Genomic DNA, 25,315 nt, shown 5'->3' with positions numbered 1-25,315 from the left:
CTTCTGTGCTGTTTTCACGACTCTCTGTAGCGCATTTCTCTCCGCTGTTGTGCAGCTGGAGAACCAGTTGCAGATGCCGTAGGTGAGGATGCTCTCCACTGCGCCGCGGTAGAAGGTCACCAGTATCTCCTGCTTGCTGTGTTCCTTCCTGAGGACTCTCAGGGTGTATAGCCGCTGTTGTGCCCTCTTGATGGTGGCTTTTGTGTTGTCCTTCCAGGTCAGGTCATCCCGCATGTGCATCCCCAGGAATCGGAGGGTTGAGACTCTCTCCACGCTCTCTCCGTCGATGAGCAGGGGCTGGATCTCGGACTTTTTCCTCCTGAAGTCTACGATGATTTCCTGGGTCTTTGACTTGTTCAGCAGCAGGTTGTTAACCTTGCACAGCTTGCTCAGTTGCTCTACCTCATCCCTGTACGCCGCCTCGTCCCCCCCCGAGATGCATCCCACCACGGTGGTGTCGTCTGCAAACTTTACGATGGAGTTGCTGGGGTGGACGGGGGTGAAGTCGTAGGTGTAGAGGTTGTAGAGGATGGGGCTTAGCACGCAGCCCTGGGGGGACCCAGTGCTGAGTCTGAGGGCTGTGGAGGTGTGGGGGCCCACCCACACCCTCTGGGGGCGGTCGGTCAGGAAGTCCTTGATCCACGCACATATAGAGTGTGGTAGACCCAGGTCTAGTAGTTTGGTCACTAGCCTGTCTGGAAGGATGGTGTTGAAGGCGGAGCTGAAGTCCACGAAGAGCAGTCTCGCGTAGCTGTTTCCCCTCTCCAGGTGGGATAGAGTGGCGTGGAGAGTCGTTGCGATGGCGTCCTCTGTGGACCTGTGGGCTCTGTAGGCGAACTGGTATGGATCCAGGTTGGGCGGGAGGCGTGTGAGTATGTGGGCCCGGACTAGTTTCTCAAGCACTTCATGATGATTGGTGTGAGTGCCACCGGGCGGTAGTCGTTTAGGCAGCTCACCGTGCTTTTCTTCGGGACTGGGATGATAGTTGAGGTTTTCAGGCAGGGTGGGATGGTGGCCTGGGACAGGGACTGGTTGAAGATGTTGGTGAAAACCCCGGCCAGCTGGTCGGCGCAGTCCCTCAGCACCCGTCCCAGGACGCCATCCGGCCCCGAGGCTTTCCTGGGGTCCACCGCCTTCAGTACGCGTCTCACTTCATGCTCTGTGAGGGTGAGGCTGCTGAGAGCTGGAGAGAGTGGTGTTTGTGTTGTGGTTACCTCCGTTCGCCCCTCGTCGAACCGGGCGTAGAAGGTGTTCAGCTTTCCCGCCAGCAGGGGGTCGTCCTCTGCGGCTGTGAGCCTGTTGGCTCTGAAGTTTGTCATCTGCTGAACCCCCTGCCACATCCGCCTGGAGTCGTTGCTCAGGAGGCATTCCTCAATCTTCTCTCTGTGGTCTGCCTTGGCCGCTTTGATTCCGCGCTTTAGGTTAGCCCTGGTGGTGCTGTACAGCGGTGTGGTCTTCCCTGAGAAGAAGGCGTTGTCCCTCTCGTTGATCAGTTTTTGGACCTTCCCAGTCATCCATGGCTTCGTGTTGGGGTAGACCCGGACCCGTTTGTCCACGGTGACTGAGTAGGTGCTGAGTTGGTGCAGTTCACTATGTGGTAAAGAAGTTTACCTTCTACCTTTAACAGATGTTTATTATGGATTACACCCATACAACACTCTATGCATATACTGTAGAGATGTATATTATACCTATTATTATTATTATTATTATTATTATTATTATTATTTTCTCCTCACAGTGGTCTATATTCAAGTTGTGATTGAGACATTGTTATTGATGTTCATAGGTGATGGAGCGCTTGCTGTCTCTCTCTGTGGAGTATTGGAGCCAGTTCCTCTCTGGACAGAACTATGACTTCATGGCCCACAGTGCACCTTGCCAATCATCTGTTCCACAATAATATTGTAATTGTTGTTAACACCTATATTATATAGTTATAATTATATAGTATATATATTATTATAATTATAATTATATTATTATAAGTATTATAATTATTATAATTATATAATAATTATTATTATTATTATTATATTATATAATTATTATTATATAATAATAATAATTATTATTGTTTTTTTATTATTATATTATTATAATTATATTATAATTTTATTATTATTATTATTTTATTATTATTATTATTATTATATTATTATAATTATTATTATTATTATTATAGTATTATTATTATATTATTAATATTATTATTATATTATATTATTATTATTATTATTATATTATTATATACGTATAATACAATATAATATACATAGCGGGGAAGCCATACACTTTTAACCCCAAAAACCAGCAGAATCATCCAATACCATACCATAGACTCTGTGTCCGGTTTAACACCGGTACCTGCTTAGCAGGGTGACCCACCTGGCATTCTGCATGACTCAAACCAAATGGAATTGTATCATTAGTTGTTGTAGTTATCATTTCCCGTGATATACTATACTGTACAGTATCATGTCTTGTATATTGTCACAGCCTAGTAAACTTGCTCATGTGGTGTTCCTACTAGCATAATGACTTGTCAGGACCTACAGTGGATTTGTGTAATCTTTCGAAGAAAAAAACATTTTATTTTTTCTATATCACCTATCCCAGACCAGGGGTCCAAGAGAATCAGAATCAGAATTTATCAACAGCTAGATTTGATAAAACATGGGGTCGTTTCAATTGACACCCCATAAGCAATAATCACCTTTATCCTAGTATCATCTGGTTGGGATAATCTATCTACATGTATGGTGAAGTGTAACCCAATGTTTGTTTCTTATTTATTTATTTTTATTTATTTCTCCTGTATAATCCTTGTCCTAATTATACAATCAATGTGTTTTCAATTGTGTGTTTATTAAAAAAAGATTTTAAAAATGTGTGTGTGTGATTTATTTACTGTAGTCTACGTTCAATAGACTTCTATTTTGACTACATATACACCTCGTTCCAAATTATTATGCAAATTATATTTTTCTCAGATTTTCCTAAATAGTCGATGCAAATGACAATCAGTATAATTTTCAAGTCATCAACCGTTAGAGTATAATTCAAATTTTATTGAACAAACCTCCCAATGATAACAGTATTTTTAAAAAAAATAAAAAACTCAAAATGCACTGTTCCAAATTATTATGCACAACAGAGTTTCAAAACATTTTATAGGTTGTAAAGAACAAAAAATGGTAATTTGATGAAGTTAGGGTTAGGAGGTCATATTTACTGAAATCAAAAGCTATTTCATTCAAACAAAAACATCTTAACAGGTCAAGTTACATGTTAACATAGGACCCCTTCTTTGATATCACCTTCACAATTCTTGCATCCATTGAACTTGTGAGTTTTTGGACAGTTTCTGCTTGAATTTCTTTGCAGGATGCCAGAATAGCCTCCCAGAGCTGCTGTTTTGATGTGAACTGCCTCCCACCCTCATATATATTTTGCTTGAGGATGCTCCATAGGTTCTCAATAGGGTTGAGGTCAGGGGAAAATGGGGGCCACACCATGAGTTTCTCTCCTTTTATGCCTATAGCAGCCAATGACACAGAGGAATTCTTTACAACCTATACAATGTTGTGAAACTCTGTTGTGCATAATAATTTGGAACAGTGCATTTTGAGCTTTTTTTTTTTTTTTTTTTTTAAATACTGTTATCATTGGGAGGTTTGTTCAATAAAATTTGAATTATACTTAGTTTCTGTGCATGACAAAAGGAGGAGGGATGAGTCGTTTTCATTGGCCCCTTCCGAGAGAGGAGTCGCACTGCGCATGCGCCCGTACGTCGCTTTACCCAAATTAGCGCCAACTCCATGGAGAGGAAGCGAGCTAGCTAGCTAGCCGTGTGTCTTACGGCCGATGCCTTAGCATCACAACAACAATAAGAAGCGACCATTTCGGTGTTGTTTTTTTCAGACATTCAACCCTCCGACCACTTGCCATTTTATGTCAGGTATGTGAGATTTTATGGTGCGATTTTATTTATTTTCACATTATTCAATAATGGAAGAAAACAGCACAGCCTCTTTCAGCATCATAGCTAACGTTGACGTGACCAGCTACAACCACAGGCGCCGGGACAAGCACCTCCATGTCCAGGGCTAGGCCTCACTTAGGCCACACGCTGAATATCCTTGCTATAACCACCATATATCTCTGATTTGGCAACAAGAGGAGATACATTTTTGTCTTTTTGAATTGTACGGTTGGGGACAGGCGTGGAGGAAAAAACTATTCGAGTCTAATCAAGCCCAGGGGGATTTCCTGTGAAGAAAGGACTCGTTTGTCGTCTCTGAAATGGGAGGCATTGACTCTAGCTAGCTAGCTGACTGGTGTTACGCTAGCTGGCACTTCTCCCCTGCACTGGGAAATAGTATTGTCTCCCAAAAAAAGACTTACCAAACCATAGAACTTGTATGTTTGTGTCAAGACAGTGTTTTTGTTGTTGTTTTTGGAAGCTGGACAGAGCGGATATCACCTGTCAGACACAGAGCCATTTGCTTGTTTGAAAGCCAAGGATTCGTTTTGGGAAACGGGGAGCTGACAGCTTTCTCCGTACCAGGCTGTTTGAATGTGGGATAAAATGGAGACCCCAACCATTGTCTATGATCTCGACACCTCTGGTGGTCTCATGCAGGTAAATCCCACATTGTTGCTACAGGTATGAAAGCTAGCTTAAGCCACATTGGACACACAAGTCAACATGTATCTATCTACACAGTATCAGCAAAGCAGGCACTGATCTAACATGGCTACCTTACAGATTCACAGTGTAGCTTAGCTATAGCAGCTCTCAGAGGGCCAGAAAGGGCTGACTGCCAATATTAGCCTCAAATGTATCATGTGTCTTGTAACAAAAGGTCTTGTATTTGTGGACGGTCAGACATAAGGGCAAGCTAATATACACAACGTTTCTTAATGGAGATCTCTTGCACATGCTTGCTAGCTAACTAACTAGCCAAATGGTTGCAATAGGACCAATGTAGATATCCACAATGGACGCCATACTGTAGCTGCCAGTATCAAATGTAGCTACAAGTTGTACCATAACTAATGTTGTGTGTGTTGTATTGGTACATTTGACAGGTTACGTGGCTATCTATCTAACTGCCTCTACCTTTAACATAGCCACATATTGCATTTCACATTGCATGATTTTTCTCTCTCTCTCTCTCTCTGATACTTTGTAGCAAATCCAAGCATTGCTGGCTCCCCCCAAGTCTGAAGATGGCGAAAAAAGAAGTCGAAAGCCTGACAAAAATGCCCGCCGAACAGGAAGAGCCACCAACCACGACACCTGTGACAGTTGTCGAGAGGGAGGCGACCTGCTCTGCTGTGATCATTGTCCCGCAGCCTTCCATTTACAGTGCTGGTATGCCTATGAACAAATATGATTTATTTACAGCAATCCCTTCCTGTGGTTGCTAGTGCTACAACATGCAAAGCAAAAGCAGTCCCATGAGAGACAGCCATCTATGCAAAACAGTTTTTTTTTAGCTACCTACTTTGTTCCCTAAGAGGAGATAGGGAAACCTAGTTGTGTACTGAACACGAATAATCATTAACCATCTGCTGCTGGGAACCGTGTGCATCATGGCTGTTGGTGGAAGGAGGTCACTACCCCCCCCCCCCCCCCCCCCCCCTTCACTGTGAAGACTTAATCTAAGATTGCATTTTGCATTTAAGCTATTGCCTCAATAGTGTCACAGATCATGAAGGATTTTGCTAAGGAAAGTATTTATTCTGGTGGTCCTATTTTGCACTGCGGCAGTGTTTTATGTTTCTTGGAAAGCTTGAATGAATCCATGTTAGTTTTGGACTGGCAGCCATCACAATTGATGCAGTGCATACTTTCTCCACAGAATTCAGAGACTGTGCCCAAGGGGTTTTGGCACTTTGCCAAAGAAGCTCTTACTTAGATTCATTTGCTCTCACCTGGCTTTCATCAGCTTCAGGCTCAAACATTTTCCTGTTCATTTCAATGTAACACAATGGCTGCTTGCCATACCTCTTGAACTCGTAGATGGTATTTGAGGCGGTATTAGTATAAAATAAATTGTTTGTTAGCAGCATGTATTTAGAATGTTTGGGTGACTTGCAAAACTTGTTAGGAGAGTTCACTCGATAGGAGAAAACCTTCTCTTTATTCTCCCTCCGTAGATACTTTGGTTAATGCATCTCTCATTCATGGGTCAGTCCTCATCTGGTCAGCATGCTTTCTCATTGTTAGTTTTTATTTATTTACCCTTTAAAAAGCAGCTGAACGGATTTGTGTAGGCTGTTGGAGATTTTGCAGGACTCAGGAGTGTTACTCATTTGGCCCTCTGACTTTCCCATTAGCAGCAGGTTTACTGAAAGAGCTTGAGTACCATTGTGTCTCAAAATGCAGGACGTTGAAATGTAATTTCAAAGGTTATTTGCACATTTTCAATTCATACATCACATCTTCTAGCGCACACTTGTTGCACTATGTAAAGTTCAAAGACTGCACCAAACTAAACGATTATTTCCTTAGAATCTTTCCTTACAATTAACCTTGAGTGTTCTGTCATAGTGTGTCAAGCCTAATTCTGTTTTGTGTCGAACCGACAGCAATCCACCCCTGAGTAAGGAGATGCTGCCCCCTGGAGACTGGATGTGTCATCGCTGTAATGTTCGCAAGAAGGTGAGTGCATTCTCTCAGGTAAATCCTAAACATAGGAGTCTTTGGTTCGACCAGTGTCTTGTTGTTGAGAGTTTCATTCATCTGAAGAGTTAGTGTCAAGCGCTGAGAGAGAGGAGAAAAAAAAAGTCACTGTTGTTATGCTTCCCTCTTGTGTTCTAGAAGCGGGAGCAGAAGAAGGAGCAGATTAACGGTCTGCTGGAGCGCCAGCTATCTAAACAGTCTCCCTCCCCTGCGGCGGCGGAGCTGGACCTGGCCCCAGGCACTCTGCGGCTGGATCCCACGGCAGCGGTGGGCACTGGGCTGAGGGCTGCGGTGGCACAGGTGCGACTCCTGGAGAGGAGGCCCAGCAGCCGACCCAACACTCCCACATCCAACGCCTCCACGGACACCCCCACGCCCTCAGAGCAGAATGACATGGATGATGACATGCTCGATGTAGAGGACGATGCCCAGGGCTCGGAGACGGAGAGCTCCACCCCACACCTCAAGAGGCCCTTTGACCTTTTAATCGCTGCTGCCATGGAGAGGAACCCCACGCAGTTCCAGCTCCCCAACGAACTCACCTGCACAACCTCACTTCCAGGTCTGCCCCTTAAAGCTCCTTTCATTACATTCATTCGCATTATTGATGCAGGAATGGCGTTGTGCAGAGCAAGCCATTGTTTTCCGTTATACAATGGTTCGATCATAGCAGACATTGTGATTGGCTGGGCTTTATTCCCTGCTTAAGTAGCAGCTATGACGTGTTTTACCTGATTACCCTTTGTCGCAGTAATATCCCTGCGCAAACACCCGAATTACGATGATGTGTTTATCACGTTACCTTGACAACAGTGGCCGTTTTGAGAACTATATTTCAGTAGAGTACAGGGCAGAAAACATCACAAATGATCACAAAATAAATGCATTGTAAAAGGCATTGTTTTCTTGTCACAATTCTCTGTTTTGTAACCTTTGTAGAAAGGCAATAAAGCACAGGAGTCTGTGCTTTATTCTGAATAAAGTCACATCTGAGGGGTTGCCTAACAACGGCCCTCAGCTGTGACTATTCACAATAAAACACAGCGTCTCATGCCTTATTGTTTAAACAGAAGGGACTTTCCAATGGAAGGCTGTCTTAGATAAGCTAAACTGTTTCATTGTCACAAATTAATGATCCGTCAAAGTGGTAAGATTTGAACAAGTGCTGAACATGCATCTTGATCAGTGACAAAATGCATCATTGGAACAAATTCTTACGGTCTCACCTTTCCCTTTTAGTTTATTTGCTGTTCCATGTGGGAGTTTTTTTTAACTGTTAATTGTTTTGCCCCCCCTCCAGGAACCAGTAAAAAGAGAAGAAGAGATGAGATGACGGGAAAGAATGTGAAGCGACCACATCACGAGCGGGACCACAATGGGCTGGTCCCTCTGCCAGTGAAGGTCTGCTATCCATGTGGCAGGTAGGAACAGCCAGGCTATTGGTTGCAATGACAAAGGCAATCTCAAGGGCAGGTTTTGTCCTCCATTGAAATGGCTTAGGTGGGCCGCCGAAGGCTTTTTTTCCGCCCCGCCTAAGCTTTCAAGGAGAAATCGTGCAAGAAATCCATGTAAAAACGGTAAAAAATTGTCTGTGCATTTATTGCGCATTATACGCAATACGCGTGGAAGATTCATTTGTACTTTGTCCTTATGGGACATAGGAAATGTTACCTTTCCAGCTTATTGGCCCTGAACCGTAGCACATTGAATTTTTTATACATCTCAAATGTCAGCACAACAATTATAAAAACGAGCACTGGGTTTGTGTCACCTCCACTTCTACCACCTAAGCCTTATTATGAGCCAAGGAAAACCCTGAAGGCCTTTTGTTTATGCTTCTCAGAATATGACATGTTAACACTACCCTAGTGTAGGCAGAAAATAATGTTGAATTACATTCGGATCACAGACTGTTTTACAGCTGTTTACAAACTTATGAAAAATACATAGACAATTTGAAATAATTGCATGCTTAACAATGAAACTACACAAAACGCCATTTACTCCTTTGAATGCCGAGCCATCTTCTCTGGCAAGGCTAAGTGAAGCATTCAAGAGAGCAATCGGCAGAGACCATTATAGGACTCAAATTGCCTGTGGAAAGAGGAGCCATAATTACTTGGAAAATAGTAGTCTCAGATTGACCGAGGGAGAGGAAACATTATGCAGGCTAGACTAAGGCTATCGTCTTTCAGAGAACACGGCATAGAGGCACTCCATTGAAACAGTATTTTGCATTCGCTATCATCTGCTCTGCACACGTCTTTGTTTGGGGACATTTCTGAATGCCAGAAAAAGTATTATTATTAGAGAGAAAATGTATTGTTGCCCTGTGGTTTTGAGCAGCTATTTGCTGTAGTACAAAGTCTTTTTGCGGACAGTCCTGTTCTCATCCAGTGATTGGGTCGTGAGGAACACCAGTTATTTGGTCAGGGTTGCTGAACAGAGGCATTTCCACCAAATGCCTGATTGCCCCATTTTTATATGGTCGGGTTTTGAAGGTTTTCAACATGTTAAACAGAGGTTCTGAAGTGGTGTAGTATGATGCCCTCTAGTGTTTGTGTTGGCTACCACCCGGGCCTTGGCTATGTTAAGACCACCACAGAATGCAGAACCACATGGTGAGAGCGACCGGGGGAATCCAAACTATCCCTCTCAGCATATTTTATATTTCTGGAACGATGAGCCTGCCACAGAGAGCCTGCCAGGATTCCAGTCCAATACAGTCACCCCTCTCCCTGCCCTCCAGCGACCACATGTCTTTAACTGGTTTGACATCGTTCCATGTTTCATATAAACCCTCCTCCTTGTGTTGTGAAAACTCTCGTGTGTGTTGCAGGAGCTGCAGGTTGGCACCATTAATCCAGTGTGACTACTGCCCCCTCCTGTTCCACATGGACTGTTTGGACCCCCCTCTTACTGCCATGCCAGTGGGCAAATGGATGTGCCCCAATCACATAGAGCATATGGTGGTAAGATAAAGCATGGGTAGCATAGCCTGCTTGCTAATGCTCTTCTTATTCTTTCTAAAGTGACATGATTCTAAAGGCACCTTTTAATATGCGCCCCCCCCCCCTCCACTTTTAGCTGAAGCAGAGGAATCTGACGTTGAGCAGCCGCTGTCAGCTGTTTGACCAGTTTCAGGACAGGATGTCCCAGCATGCTGTCAAGGTAGACTTCCTGCAGCGGGTGCATCGTCTGCACCCACCCGTCCGCAGAGGAGCCTACACACACATAAAGAGGACTGTGAAGGTGAGGCCTCTCCTTTCAGAACCACGACTGGTTCCAGTCTTGTCTTCCCTCGACATATGCCCCCTCCCCTCCATTGTAATCATATATAATAATAATAATAATAATAATAATAATAATAATAATATATGCCATTTATCCGACGCTTTTATCCAAAGCGACTTACATTTTGCATGTATACAGATGCATAAATGTTTCTGTATACAGTCATGTGAAAAAGATAGGACGCCCCATGAAAACCGTTGTATTTTTCAACATATTTAAACATATGGACATTTGATCTTCATTTTAACAATATTGAGAGATTTGGGTAATATAACTAAACAAATAAAACAGGAAAATGTAATGTGTAAAATGTAATGAATAGAAATGCACTTTTCTTGTGAAGACACATTTATTACTACTACAATTAGAATCATTTATTACTGCCTACAATTAGAATCAAGCGCACCACATCAGGTGCAAATGATTAGAAAAATATTAGAGAGGATTTTGGAGGAGCCTGTTTTATTTAATCCACTCTGAGGCCTTCAGAAAGAAGATTGTAGATGCATACGAGTCTGGGAAGGGATTTTTTTTAAATCTCAAAATAATTACAAATCAGCCATTCCACTGCCCGGAAAATAATTTACATGTGGAGAGCATTTAAAACTGCCAACCTGGCCAGGATAGGTCGCTTTAGCAAGTTCAGCCCAAAAGCCAACCACAAGATGCTTAAAGAAGTCTCCAACTATCTTAAAATGTAATCACAGGACCTACAGGTCGCTCTTAGTTGATGTCAAACTACATGCATCTACCATCAGAAAGAGATTGCACACATTTGATTTCCATGGCAGGTGTGGAAGCAGGTGTGGAAGGAGGACAAACACATGAGTTCTGAAACAATGTGCTTTGGACAGATGAATCCGAAGTTGAATAATTATTTGGGCACAGTAACAGAAGAATTGATTGGCGCAAACCAAAGACAGCATTTGAGCACAAGAACATCATACCAACTATGAAGCATGGGTTTGGAAATGTCATGGTTATTTATGAATTACATATGAATTCTTGTAAGAGGGTGCTTGAAGAAAACGTGAGACCATCTGTCCAAAAAATTAAGATGAAGCAGATGTGGACCATGCAACATGACAATAACCCAAAACATTCCAGTAAACCCGCCAAGGAATGGCTCAAAAGAAAGAAATGGAGAGTTCTGGAATGGCCAAGTAAAAGCCCTGATCTTAATCCTATTGAGATTCTGTGGGGTGATTTGAAACGAGCTGTGCATACAAGACAACCCTCAAACATCACACAGCTGAAAGAATTCTGCGTGGGAAAAACGTTCTCCCAGTCGATGTCAGAGACTGGTAGACAATTATAGGAAATGTCTAATTGAGGTTATTTCAGCCAAAGGGGGCAATACCAGCTGTTAGGGCATAGGGTGTCCAAACTTTTTCCTCAGTAGGAATTGGCATCATTGTTCATTGTTTGTTAAATAAATGATCAAGTTACATTTTCATTGTTTTTAGTTCAATTACATCACCTTTATATTGTTTGGAAGAAGATCAAATATTGTGTCCATAAATAATATCTATATTTCTTTAAAAAATAACTAAATATTTCATGGGGTGTCCTATGTTTTCACATGACTGTATATGTTCCCAACGGGAATCAAACCCACAACCTAAGCATTGTTAGCGCCATGCTCTATCAACTGAGTCACCGTTTGTACTTTCTGTATTTTCTAACACTATGTTTTGTTTAGATCTGATATTGAGGCTCTGAAAATGAACTTTTAAATAAAGTCTGACTTTACACTTCTCTGTAAGCAGCATTTCCTCTATCTGTTATGTGACTCTAGATGACATACAAGGTGACGTGTTTCTCTTGACAGGTCCCTGATGCTATCAAGTCCCAGTACAAGTGTCCCCCAGCCATGATGGCCCCCGCTGGAATCCGCAACGGGGAGCTGATCTGTAACGGCAGCCCTCACCAGCACCTTTCACCCGCTCAGCACCTAACCAGCGAGGACGAGCAGCAGGAGGTACGACCAGCTGTAGAGTCCTCCAATAATGTTACACAATTAAGGTTAAAGGTCCAGTGTGTATATTTCTGCTTTAAAGTAGTGCTAAATGGCCATGATAAAACACTAGAGAACAAGGAGATGAGATCAGTGGATTGCTGTTTTGGCCTAAACAAAACACTTTCTATAATCTGGTGTCCAGCCTTTTTCGTCATCATCGCAATATGAACATGCACGATAAACACATCGCAAAAGACTCCCTGAAACATGATGCATAAGAAAAATCATTTTGGGTGCGTTCGTAAAATTCACTCTGCTCTGGTTTCAACGTCAAGGTGCTCTGAAATCAATTAATCAGTTAAAAGTCTTAACAAACTAACTGTAAACATGGCGGACACCAACGATAACATTACCATCATTTCACTGGCGGCAAGTATTTAATTTAATTATTTTCTCTGTTATAATCTGTCTATTGGTTATAAGTCGAGTAGCAGTAAATCTAAAGCCTTACCAACAACATCCCATTTCTCAGAGTTTTGCGAGGGTTAAACCTTATGAAAAAACATCCAAACCTCAAAGAAAAATAAGAGGCCATGACTCATTATTTGGCTACGGACATGATGCCTATAAACACAGTGACCAAAGACAGTTATTTGTTTTTGTTGAGTTTAGAAGAAATGTTTTAAAGGCAGTCAGAACATTAATGTTCTGTTTAATTGGTTGGGTATTCATGTGCAGTTTGTTCAATAAAAGCATGTTCGAAAATAATGTATTTCTTTATTCAGTGGGCATAGGCTATTCAGTGTTTGGGGTTTATGTTAGCAGTGTACCTATAAAAGCAGAAGGACAGGAACTATATAAGCACACTGGAATATGCATATTTCAATATTAGTTTATTTATTGCAAGTCATGTCGTCATCGCAATATTGAACAATGTTATTGCGCATCGCAGATTTTCCTCATATCGTGCAGGCCTAGTAGGTGGTCTTTAAGGTAAGCCAGGACCTGTACACATCAGTGGTGGCCAGTGTGAGGGGCTGGTCGTCTGGGGGAGGGCCTCAGCTTTGATGGCTGGTTCCTTTTTGTCCCAGTTGAAGCGAATGTAGAAGTAGTTGACCTTGTCGGGGAGAGAGGCAGTGCTGGTTGGGGGGGGGGGGGCTGTGTTTTTGAGCTTGTAGTCCGTGATGGCCTGGATTCCTTGCCACGTGTCAGAGATCAGAGTTGTTCTGAAAGTGATCCTCAATCTGCAGTTTGTTGTTGTTCTTTGGCCTTCCTGATGCCCCTCTTCAGTTTAGCCCTGGATGAGCTGTGTACTGTATGCATCGCCAGATCGAAAAGCGGTGCTATGTGCCTTCAGCAGTAAGCGGAACTCACTGCTCATCCAAGGCTTCTGGTTAGGGAAAGTTATTATCTGTTTATGGGTGGTGACACTGTTGACACATGTATTGATGTAATCCAGAACGGGAGAAGCATATAAATCAATGTCTGTGTGGGAGTCCAGGGTGACCTGAGTGGCGAACATACTCCAGTCAGTGTGTTGAAACTGGTGCCTGAGTGTAGCTCACTCTGGCCAGATTTGGCTGTCCACACTGTTGGTTTCACACGTTTGTTGAGTGGCGTGTACTTGGGGAGTAGGAGCAATGAGAGGTGATCAGACTGTCCCAGGTGGGGGAGGGGATTGGCTTTATAGCCTCAGCAATGTTTGTATTAGTGTTGTTCCGATACCATTTTTTGATACCGATACCGATACCTGACCGTGCAGTACTTGCCGATACCGAGTACCGATCCGATACCACGGCGTTTGAAAAAACAAAACAAAAAAACATGTTTTTTGAGCCGCATACTCACCTCGATGTAAAATTATTGCTAACACTTAGTCTGGCACTGCTCAAAACCTTTGTAAAACAGGAAAAAATACCAACAGAGAGTGAATGCTATAGAACTTTTTTTTATTGTCTACCTGGTATGGTGACAAGAAAATCAACCCCTTATAAAACCTGAAATGTGGCTCTCACAGATGCCAATCAGTGCTATATCCATTTAAGATATAAAACAGTCGTAGTAGTAGTGCAACAGCAAGTGAACATTTACAAACAAAATAACTTTAAGATATAAAACAGTCGTAGTAGTAGTGCAACAGCAAGTAAACAATTACAAACAAAATTACTTTAAGATATAAAACAGTCGTAGTAGTAGTGCAACAGCAAGTGAACATTTACAAACAAAATAACTTTAAGATATAAAACAGTCGTAGTAGTAGTGCAACAGCAAGTAAACATTTACAAAAAAATAACTTTAAGATATAAAACCGTACAAGTAGTGCAACAGCAAGTAAACATTTACAAACAAAATAAGGCCCATTTGAGACTAACATAAGATGTAGGCCTACCTGAGGGAATAATAATATTTTAGAAGTGCAGCCTGAATTTGGTAAAATAAATAAAAGGATATTTTAAATGTTAGGAAATGTTATCACAAATGTAAACAAACTCCACTTTAAAAAACAAAAACAAAAGAGCTGGAGCAAAATAAAGTGCACTGCACATTAGTGCAGACATGTCACATAGCAGCACTCAGTCCTCCAATTTAAAATCCTTAGGCTTCAAGTTCAAATACATAGGCAGGTTCTTCTTTAAGAAGATGAGCATTTCTACTCTCTCTCCTAGCAGCCTGTTCCTCTTTTCATCCAGTATGTTGGAAGCTGTTCTGAACAGTCTCTCACTATCTACACTAGTAGAGGGAGCACAGAGAAACACTGCAGCAGTAGCAGCCAGGGTGGGGAACCGTTCCTTATTCTTTCCCCAGTACTCAAATGGGCTCTCTAAGCGGTGGATGGTTTTCCGCGATAGTGAAAAGCTGCCACGCCATTGGTTGAGAGCAGCTGCTCTGGGCCAATAGCGTTCCAGCAGAGGAGCATGCCTGGGCATGTCTGTGTTAGGAAGGCTGTGTCAGGCTACGATAGCAGACAAGCTGAGAAAAACGCAACGTGCTGCGTTTGAACAAGAGTTTGGTATCGGGTGTTATTATTTGTTAGTACTCGCCGATACCGATACCAGCATTTTTGTGCGTATCGGTGGCCATGCCGATACTAGTATCGGTATCGGAACAACACTAGTTTGTATACACATGATCTAGATGTGTTGTCTTTTCTAGTGGGGCAGAAGACTTTTTGGGAGTACAGTTCTCAGGTTGGAGTGGTTGAAATCCCCTCCACCAATAAAGGCTCCACCTGGGTATGCAATATGTTGTTTGTTAATAGCAGCATGGATTTCTTTCATTGCTATCTTAGCATTAGCATCCAGAGGGATATAGGCTGCAGTAACAACAATAGCTGTAAACTCTCTAGGCAGGTAAAACGGCCTACACTTGATCATCAGGTGCTCCAGATTGGCAGAGCAGTGACTCTCATTAATAGCACTTTCCGTACACCAAGTTTTGTTGACATAAATGGCATGCACAGTACCGTGCTTCTCGTTTTACCTGAGGCCTCTGCCGTCCTGTCCCCCCTGAAGTACTGTTGGTGAGCCATGTTTCGGTGAAAATCTTGATGCTGCAGCCCATAAAACTTTGTGAGATGATCCCAAGTCGTAGCCTGGAGACCTCATCATGCTGCCTGTGATGGGCAACTCCGTCCGGGGCAGTTGGAGCGGCGGTGTTTTGGCGGTCTCTTGGGGGAAGCTGAAGGTTGTCGAATACACAGTTTGTGCATAGAAAATGTAACACGTTTACATTCAGTGTGGCCACAGATGGCAGCAAAGCCCTAAAACGACATGCTTTTACTGTTAATAAATGCAACTTCTAACGTGACTTGTTTTCCTTTGTTATCTTGTAGTGGCTACGAGACGTCATAACGCTTCAGTGTAGCATCGTGAGACATCTGTCTGCCAAACAAGCGGCGTCTACCGAGTGGGACTCGGAGCGCACCAATAAGGCGGACATCAAACCCTGCGTCACAGCGGAGGAGAGCAGCGCTGTATGCACTTCTAACAGGACATACTCGCCAGCCTGCAAACCTAAACCCGACAGCCCAGCTACTGGCCATCAGGGGGCTCCTGCACTGAATTTTTCCCAGGAAGGGGCGTGTAGCTTGTGTACAGAGAAGTCTTGTCGAAACTGTGGGCCCAGTAACGGTCCTCTGGAACAGCTGGCAAGGACCAATGGGAGTCCAGAGGCCTGCAGGCAGGAGGAGGTCAGACTGAAAGAACACTGCAGTCCTGATATCCCCAATCCTCAGACACCAGCCACCTCCGCCACGGAGTTGCCCAACCACACCAGTGGAGCTGTGGTAAAGACTGAGAACACCCTGTTAAGATCGTGTGCAGGGACAGCAGCATCCTCATCCCCAGCTCTCATCAAATCAGACCCTGGAGCCCCCTGTCCACCTGGCACGGCCTCCCCAGGCGCAGAGGGCCAGGGGCAGGTCCCTGCTCTGACCGGTAGAAGCCCTGCTGGGACCCATGCCCCCGCCCCACCCAGAACACCTCACCTGATCAGAGGCACGGCCAAACTGGGCTCCACCACTCCTTCCACAGGTGAGGCTGCATGGGATGTGAGTTATCATGAGGGATGATTGTTGTTGGTTGGATAGAGACTAACAGGGTTTTGTGTCCGTGTCTGCAGATGTAAGGGTGAGTGCGGATGCTGTTTCCCCCAGCAGTGTCCCCATCTCTCTGTCCTCTGCCGTGGGAGACCTGTCCAGCCGCCTGAAGGCCTTGGCAGAGGGGAATGGTGGTAAGTCTGACCCCGACACTGGACGTCAGTCATCTTTTTGAGTCAGTCAATCAGACTCTATTTGTATAGCACATTACATACACACATGCAATACAATGTGCTTTGCAGGACATTTTTGATTAAAAGGGAGGTTTTTGGTAAAAGTTCTTCCACCTAATCTGTGTAACCTTTTGCGAAAACGTTTTAAAATAATATTTTTGTGTCGACAGAGATTCAGATGAGCGATCTGGATGACAAGTTCATCAAGCTCCTGGCCTGGCAGAGGATCCAACAGCTCTTTGCGCCTAAAGCCCCTCCTCCTCCTCCTCCTCCTCCTCCTCCACAGAGCAGCTGTATCAGTCTACCCCCTGTGCCACAAACCCAGCAGCACGTTGAAGGTCAGAATCCCACTCTTCCTCCAGATATGAACACCTTGTGTTCCCTGCTGCACCCCTTCCCCACTGACTCTATCCATTCCTTTTTGAGCTCTACTCCGCTTTCCGTGTTTTCTACCCCACCTTCCTCTGCCTGTGGTTTGTCTGCTTCTTCTGTGTGATGCCTTTGAATATTGAGGTTTGTTTGTTTGTTTGTGTGTTTATTTTCTTAGCACAAAACAAGGATATCAAGGCTAGGGCTGTGTTTTATCCACTGACGGGGAGAGGAGGAGCTGTCAGTATGTGCTACAGAAGCTTGCACATAGGAGCTGGTAAGATTCACTCCCACATGACTCTCCAATGCCAGGGAGTATTTTCTAACCCCCACCGCCACCACCACACTTTGTTCACCTGTCTTGTTGTTTGCAGGTGCTGACATGGATGTGTGCCTTACAAACTACGGTCATTGTAATTATGTGTCTGGAAAACATGCCTGCATTTTTTATGATGAGGTGAGAGGGTCATTTCCCATGCATGCTCTTGGTTTTATGTTATGATGTTTTGTTGTCGTTGTTTTTTGTGTCCTATTCGGTTGTTACGTCTGATGTCACGCGTGACGTTTAGCAATTTCCGGGTTCAAATAAAAAAATCCCTGCACCAGAGTACCAGTGAACTAAAGCGGTAGAATGACAGTTCAATCGGTTTTTAGACTCGGATCTATTCATACCACAAGGGACACAGCACTGCGGCATTTCGAAGAGTGCACCTCAGCCAACGTTGGACCCGGAAACACGTCACAACTTAACAACCGAATTGGCATTACTGACAGAGATATTACTGCTTTTCGCATATTTGATTAATTTGTCATTGCCTTCTACTACTGTCTGTCTGTGTGGCTGCTCCCTGTAACGGCATGCTTCTGTCACTGCTCTTGCCTCCATCAGAACACAAAGCAGTACGAGTTGCTCAACTATAGTGAACATGGGACCACAGTGGATAACGTGCTGTACTCGTGTGACTTCTCTGAGAAGACGGGCCCCAGCCCATCCAGCAGCCTGGTGTCCAAAGTGCAGAACATTATCAGTGAGTGTTCTGGACCTCTGAACCATGACATGGTCCAGACAGTCTTGGCCCAGTGGTTTATTAATCAGCAGTTTGCCGATTCCCTTCTGCACAAACCTTTATCATTTTAGGAAAAATAAATAAATTCCCTGTCTGTGTCTACTTAGGATCTAAACGCAAAGATGTGGTCTATTTTAGTTTTAGGTCTCACTCTGTAATATGTTTGTAACCCCACAGAGCGCTGCAAGAGGAGGAAGCAGGAAGAGGAGGGGGCGGGGGAGTCGTCGGTGCCTCAGGAGGGTGTGATGAGCCAGTCTCAGGGGATGCACCCCAGCCCCTGTGACTGCAGAGCCAGCAGCTCCAGCCTGATCGGGGGCAGCGGGGCAGGCTGGGAGGGCACCGCTCTGCTCCACCACGGCAGCCTCATCAAGCTGGGCTGCATGCAGTTTGTCTTCAGTATTACAGAGTTTGCCTGTAAGCAGGTCAAAGAGGAGACACCAACCCGACCCGCCACCTCCACTGCCAGCACCCAGAGCCAAGAGGGCACAGCGCCCTCAGACAAACACACCACACAGCTCTACGTGCCAGTGCTTGGTCACCCCAATCCTGTCCCATAGCCCCCTGCACTCCCAGCAACAAGAACCAGCTTCCGCAGCTGGACTTGTATAATAATAAAAAAAAAGATACACTTTTTTTTTTATGTTCATACATTTGCATGTAAAATGAAGTATTTTTCAGGCTCAGATTTTTGGGCAAGTTGCACATAAAAATTATATTTTTCTTTATTGTAAATGCAAAACTTTATGGAAGCATTTGGATTTGGCATTTAAAAGGGATCCTTTGTTGAAAAAAAGAAAGAAAAAAGAGCAACCTTTTGTCACCACCTGACAGGTCTCCATCATACTTGTAAAGTACTCAGAACTTGTCATATTTTGTGCCAGTAATAATAGCATAATCATGCCTTTTTTCCCCTCTGTAAATGAAACTTACAGTATTTGCTCCTGGTCATTTTAGTTGGTGTACTGTATTTGAAAATGTAATCATGTTCCGATGTTTGTTTTGCTACTTTTGCACTACAGGTAGCTTTATTGAAATGTGTGTACACATTCATGCTGTATACATGGCTGTGTGTGTGTACGTGGGTTAGGGTGTGTGTCTGTAAACTTACTCACACACACAGACGCACGCATGTACACACATGCACGCGCACACACACACACACACACACACACGAATACTTACACTCACTCACACAAATACTCACACACACACGAATCAATCATGCATGAATCCTTTTTCAACATTGAACAAGGGAAGCATAGAATTATATATAGGCAAGGTCCTAACATTTTGGCCATTTTGGCCTTTTAAATCTGTACAGTGCTTTGTGAATTATGTGCAGTAGTTTTCAAAAGTGTTGTTAGTCCTGTTTTTTCAATACTGTAGTCAACTGTAAATAGTTTCTGTTTTAGAACAAATTCGTATACACATTTTCATGTACTCTGTAAATACAAAGAAACTGACGTTTCGTTTTGTCTGTCATAACAATGTAAATACATAAAGATTTTTAAGAACAAGCGTGTGTGTGTTTAAACAGCATTGGGATTTTGTAGGGCTTTTTCTTGCCATTTACACGCATGGTTGTGTCATAATAAACACGCACATCAGTAGTGCCTCAATGTTTATCTCCGATTCCAGAGGCCTTGAACTCTGGTGAGTTTGTGCTATCAGTAACCTCATGGTAGTAGGCATACCCACCCATTTGCACAAGTCCACTATTGTGTGAAAGGTCCCAAATAGTTTAGAATTTCTACTTGAACATAAAAAAGGTATACATGTTGACATTGCTGCTTGTCGGGACTGGAGTCGTCGGGCTTTATGTACTAATTATTAATCTTCTCAAACAACCAAGATGCAAAAGCCTTGTCAAATTGCATGGAAAAACAGTTCTCATCACTGGTGAGTTAACATTTTTTTTTCCGTTTTAAGAGCCGTGAGGGTTGTAGCTAGATGGTATGTGGCTACCGTGGTAATGCAATATTTATGTTTGCAGCTAAAGGTAATAAAGTTTACTTAACAAGTGGCAGTGAGCTAAATATGAAAACGATAAGGGCATAAAAAAGTACAATGTTTCAGTGGTTTTTCTACTTGGCCTACTGCACGACGTCAAAGCTGAGCTGTCAGCCTGTCAAGCAAGTCAAACTCTCGTAGCTAAATGTGAAGTTGATTTAGGGATTACGATGGTAGCCATACCACAGCCAGACAGTTTACGTGTACTATACTTACAAAAAAGTATGTTTATTCGCATTCAGAAGCTAATATTCATGTGACTACCCACAAGGGAAAAAATATATATATATATATATAAAAAAAAAGTCGTTAGTGTCGTCGATGATGAACCTAATTGTCTTTGGGGGTGTATAATCCCATAGAAAGCCCTATTGTAACTCTTGTTTGATTATTATTCAGCCTCCTGCCGTTTCCATGTAAAATGGTCATGTCTCGCAACTATTTTTGCTTTTGTCAGGCACGTAGAGGACCCCAGGCCACACCCTCACAACAATGTTGATGCCAAAGTGCCAGAAGGGAGCGCTATAGCAACACGTTTTCAGAGATTCGTGATAATTTTTCGCATACTCAAATTTCACATACTATACAGTGTGAACGCACTGAATACTCAAAATATACGTCATACCTAGTATGAATAGTATGCTAGTATGCATTTCGAACACAGCCTAGGCTGTTCTAGGCTATTCGTGTTATAGCCTCAATTTAAAATGGATTAAATAAAAATAATTTGCCATCAATCCACACACAAAACCCCAGAATGACAAAGCGAAACAATTTTTTGGGAAATTTCAGGAAATGTTCTAATTTTCAATTGAAATACAGAAATACCTCATGAACATAAGTATTCAGACCCTTTGCTCTTAAAATGAGCTGTAATGCAAAAATGTCAAATAAATCACTCAATATCTTGAATTTAGTCCATCTTAATGCAAGGATAATAGTTAATGTAATTTTGGAATCAATATCTTTGTTTTTATAGGGTCTCTGATTTGCATAGGAAAAGAAATGTTGAGTCTATAACACAACAAAATGTGGAAAAAGTTAAGGGGTGCGTTTAGATGCAATAAATGATGACATATGCAAATATGGCTATGCCAGTCTTTGTTAGTGTAATAATCAATCTCAAAGTTATTGTGATTTGAGACAGTGCCATAACAGATGTTGTGTACCAAGTGTTATTACATTCATTAATTATTATTTTTAGGGCATTTCTCTGCTATATTGGAGAGAAAGATTGACAGAAAGGATGGGTGGGAGAGATGACATGCAGGATATGTAGATGGCCGGAATCGAACCAGGGACCTTACGATAATATGATTTATTGGGTTAGGGTTAGACACACACACACACACACACACACACACACACACACACACACACACACACACACACTTTATTGTGCTACCTAAGTGCCCCAGAATCATTATTGTTCTATGTTCTCTGCTCTCCAGGAGCCAACACTGGTATCGGAAAGACAACTGCATCAGATCTGGCCAAGAGAGGAGCGAGGGTCATACTGGCCTGCCGAGATCAACTGAGGGCAGATGCTGCCATAAGCGACATCAAAATGGTAAGGAAAGTGGGAGACTATTAGCAAGCCACTTAAAATGTTTTCATGGTATGTTTCTGATAGACAGAGACCAGTTGCATGATCCCTCCTGACAGGGGCGCAGAGACACACAAGTACATTGGCCTATTTTTTAAACTATATATTCAAGGATACCGGAGTCCTGCTATAGGCACGTGTGACCGAATCCAACTCTACACTCCTGCACGTGGTCTCCAACTCTACACTCCTGCACGTGGTCTCCAATCCTCTGATGCTGATCTCCTCGTCATACCCCGCACTAGGTGTCGCACACTTGGCGACCGTGCCTTTTCTGTCGCCCAAGATGTGGAACTCCCTTCCCCCAGCCATCCGATGCTCGGATACTTTCAACACATTCAAGAGACTCAAGATGCATCTGTTCGGACTCGCCTTTGTGCAGCATGGGATGGGTCCTGACTGACATTGTTCCCCATGGCTGCCTTTTTGTTTGTTGTGTTTCTTTTTGTTGTTTGTTGTCCTGCTTCTTTCTTTTTCTTTACAGTGTCCTTAAGTTTGAGAAAGGTGCTTTTAAATAAAATCTATTATTATTTTATGATGATGATGATGATGATTATTATTATTATTATTATATCTGAAAGTAATAGATAGCAATAAGCAAAATGGTGAAAAGTCAACCTAGTCTATCTGATGGAATAAAAAGATTGATCCACTACCTTCTTGCTTAGATCCCCTTCCTTGCAGATCTAGGGAATAGTGGGTTCTGACAGAAACTCAGCATGTTTACTCAAAGTGTTTTCCACATGAAGGCTCCCTCAGAGAGTTGTGAGGCTATGGTTACTTTATTAATGAATTCCCCCTTCATGCAATTCCACTTCAGAAGCTCTAGAATCAGAGTATAATTCTCTTGCAAGAGATTACTCGGTTAAGGGGTGCAGCGCAATGATTTTAATCTGTCTGGTGTACTTACTCTCTCCCAGGAGACCGGAAACAATGAGATTGTGTTCATGCAGCTGGACCTGGCAAGCCTGCAGTCTGTGCGTTCCTTTGCTGAGACCTTCCTGAAGTCTGAACCTAGGCTAGATATTCTCATCAACAATGCAGGTGAACCCAACTGTGTTTTGCTGTATTCTGAGTTTATATGCTCATCCATAATAATGCTTTTTTGTCATATATTTATCTTCTCAGTGATATGTATATGATACTGTGTTATAGTCTTGAATAGTCTTGAATTTTATTGTATGTCTGGAAATTGTAACTATATCTTTCATCTTCTCAAAGCAGTTTTCACTAGACATACAGTATGTGACACGGTCTGGTGAAAAGGGCCGCATGTCGACAATTCTCAAATCGCACAAATGAAAAAAATAAAGTGTGTTTTCAGTTTTTTTTGCATATTTTGAAAGTTGAAGTGTTGAAGAGCACACTCAATATAACAAACAACAGTTTTAGGATCACTAAATACTAATTTGTGAATTAGAGTCACTGTCTCTGTCTCTGGGTAAGTGATACATTGCTTGTAAACAAACATAAGTTTTAGGACGTGTTCAAAAGCAAGGACTGTGTGATCATCTAATTATGTGTAGTTATGTGTTTTTAGCATGTTGATGTTCTATCAGCATGTTGTGATGTGCTAAACATGTAGTTCGATGTTCGTAGCGATGTTCCTTTTTAGCACTAGCCTACTAGCACCTGTTTTGCGTGTGTTTTGATTCAGAGCGCGTTCCTCCGCTATTTGGTTTGAGGTGTACCAATATTCAAATAAGCATGTCTTCTTCAACTATTTTCAACAAATTTTTTTTTAAATCTTACAATCTGCACTTTCATAATCTGGAAAAAAATAAAAATACATTGCCCTACTTGAGGACCTTTTAACCAGACTCACCAGACTGTCACATATTATTTAGCTGACTTTTGCTGTTTCTTATCTGTTAAGATAACCCTAACTATGTAAGAATGCAAATGTTCATATTTAGTTTCAAAGCATTGATCCTCTTGGTGCAGGGATTTTTCTTGGTGGTGAGACAGAAGATGGCATCGGAATGATTTTTGGAGTCAATCACTTGGGCCACTTCCTGCTAACCCTGCTGCTGCTGGACCGCCTGAAGGAGAGTGGTCCAAGCAGAGTGGTGACCGTCGCCTCGAAAGCTCATGAGTTTGGCCGCATCGATTTCAGCCTCCTGAGTTCTCACAAAGACTTGGATGTGGGAAACTCAGACTACGATTTGTTCAAGAAGTACTCTCATAGCAAGTTGTGCAATGTTCTCTTTACACACGAGCTTGCAAAAATACTGCAAGGTACAAACGTTACCTGCTACAGCCTTCACCCAGGTCAGTATTCTAGCACTGCTTATGTAACCAAGTTGAGATGGTATACTCCCTCACCCTCACCTGCACTGTCAAATAGCTAGCTTTTTCGACCAGTGCAGCTGGTTAATGTCAGGTATTTGAGGAGACAGTGATATGTGTTGGCATTCAGAGGTTGCAGGTTGGAGCAACTTGAATTGCGGAGCGAAAGTTTGCAACAATTTGACTTCTGTTTCACTTAAAGTAGTGATAGTTCCAGTGGTGTTGGAGCTTTAGACAAAGATCACATACATTTACCTCAGAAAACGATTTTTTACTACAAGGACTTACAGATGTGCATGTCAGTGTGGCATGGCATGCTGTAAGGTATTGTGCAATAAACTTTATCCATATCACATTTTTTTCACACAGGAGAAGTCAAGACAGAGATTGGTAGGTATTGCAGCTTCTGGTGGAGGATGTTAATAGCACCGTTCAGTGCACTTTTCTTTCTGGACCCTGTATCTGGTGCCCAGACCACACTCCACTGTGCCCTCCAGGAGGGCATCGAGCCCCTGAGCGGACGCTACTTCTCCCGCAGTGCCGTGCAGGACCTGAGTGCCAACGCCAAAGACGACGCAGTGGCCAAGAAGCTGTGGGAAGTCAGCGAGAGGCTGTGTGGCCTGTCCTAAGACAAACCCTTGAGTCCCTGCATTTCATACTATGATGACCAAATCCGGGAATGGGGATGTGTGCAAATGTAACAATGATTGTGATTATGATGATGCCAACCCCTCTCAGGCATTTTTATAATGAAACTATGAGAAGTAGACTTGTCTGAACTGTACAGATTTAAATGTCATTCTGCCCCAATCCTCTCAGGTTTACCATCCCCAGAAGACAATTGGCTGTGAGCTCTGTGGAATGTCTTGAGGTGTCAAAGCTGTGATGTCATCAGTTTATGATAAGATGAATGATGGTTGGTAGTCTCCTTATCAACAGCTCCTATACTGTGGTTTTTAGGATGATATAAAAAGCAGAGGCCAGGGAAAAGCTCTCTCATGTTCCTGTGTCCTGTTGTGAGGTTCTCATCATGTTTTGAGTAGCATTGTTTTGTGATGACCGGTGGTTATGTCTCTATCTCTCTCTTTACTTTCTCTATTGGAATGGAACATTTTTGTATTGTGTTTGCCTTGTAATAGATACATAAGTATACAGTATTATTAAAGCCTCTTTTGATTCATTCTATTTGACCTTTCTTGCATTAAATAAGCACAGACTCAACAATTCTTTGCACATAGTGATAATTACATTCGAGT

At 42.8% G+C, this 25,315-nt stretch overlaps 2 protein-coding genes across 2 annotated transcripts in view; both read left to right on the top strand.

Moving 5' to 3' along the window:
- Positions 1–4,239: 4,239 nt before the first annotated feature.
- On the top strand, positions 4,240–19,231 carry phf12a (PHD finger protein 12a). The gene is made up of 15 exons (XM_080529234.1): positions 4,240–4,645; positions 5,199–5,380; positions 6,601–6,673; positions 6,833–7,256; positions 7,995–8,115; positions 9,534–9,666; positions 9,782–9,946; positions 11,820–11,969; positions 15,781–16,480; positions 16,569–16,679; positions 16,889–17,056; positions 17,266–17,364; positions 17,462–17,544; positions 17,977–18,115; positions 18,332–19,231. Exons 1-15 carry the CDS (start codon positions 4,580–4,582, stop codon positions 18,709–18,711), a joined length of 2,994 nt encoding a protein of 997 aa, XP_080385360.1. The 5' UTR covers positions 4,240–4,579; the 3' UTR covers positions 18,712–19,231.
- Positions 19,232–19,882: 651 nt separating this feature from the next.
- Positions 19,883–25,315, top strand: part of LOC308155866 (dehydrogenase/reductase SDR family member 13-like) — a gene marked incomplete at its 3' end in the record, with an annotated part of 14,284 nt that continues 8,851 nt past the window's right edge. Inside the window, exons 1-5 of the mRNA XM_080529233.1 lie at positions 19,883–20,053; positions 21,616–21,734; positions 22,691–22,814; positions 23,715–24,041; positions 24,429–24,681. Coding sequence (XP_080385359.1) covers positions 19,930–20,053; positions 21,616–21,734; positions 22,691–22,814; positions 23,715–24,041; positions 24,429–24,681 — 947 coding nt within the window. The 5' untranslated portion in view covers positions 19,883–19,929. The remainder of the gene's footprint in view (positions 20,054–21,615; positions 21,735–22,690; positions 22,815–23,714; positions 24,042–24,428; positions 24,682–25,315) is intronic.

The sequence above is a fragment of the Nansenia antarctica genome (assembly GCF_963989245.1).
Source record: "Nansenia antarctica genome assembly, chromosome: 4".
Classification (NCBI taxonomy): domain Eukaryota; kingdom Metazoa; phylum Chordata; class Actinopteri; order Argentiniformes; family Microstomatidae; genus Nansenia; species Nansenia antarctica.
This window is presented reverse-complemented; position numbering and strand designations above follow the sequence as displayed.

What these genes read in the sequence shown, in the direction of transcription:
- phf12a (XM_080529234.1), top strand. Translation starts at nt 4,580, where the DNA reads ATGTGGGATAAAATGGAGACCCCAACCATTGTCTATGATCTCGACACC. An exon ending in ATCACATAGAGCATATGGTG is followed by an intron (nt 9,667 to 9,781) that starts GTAAGATAAAGC and finishes CTCCACTTTTAG; the next exon opens with CTGAAGCAGAGGAATCTGAC. An exon ending in AAGCTTGCACATAGGAGCTG is followed by an intron (nt 17,365 to 17,461) that starts GTAAGATTCACT and finishes TGTTGTTTGCAG; the next exon opens with GTGCTGACATGGATGTGTGC.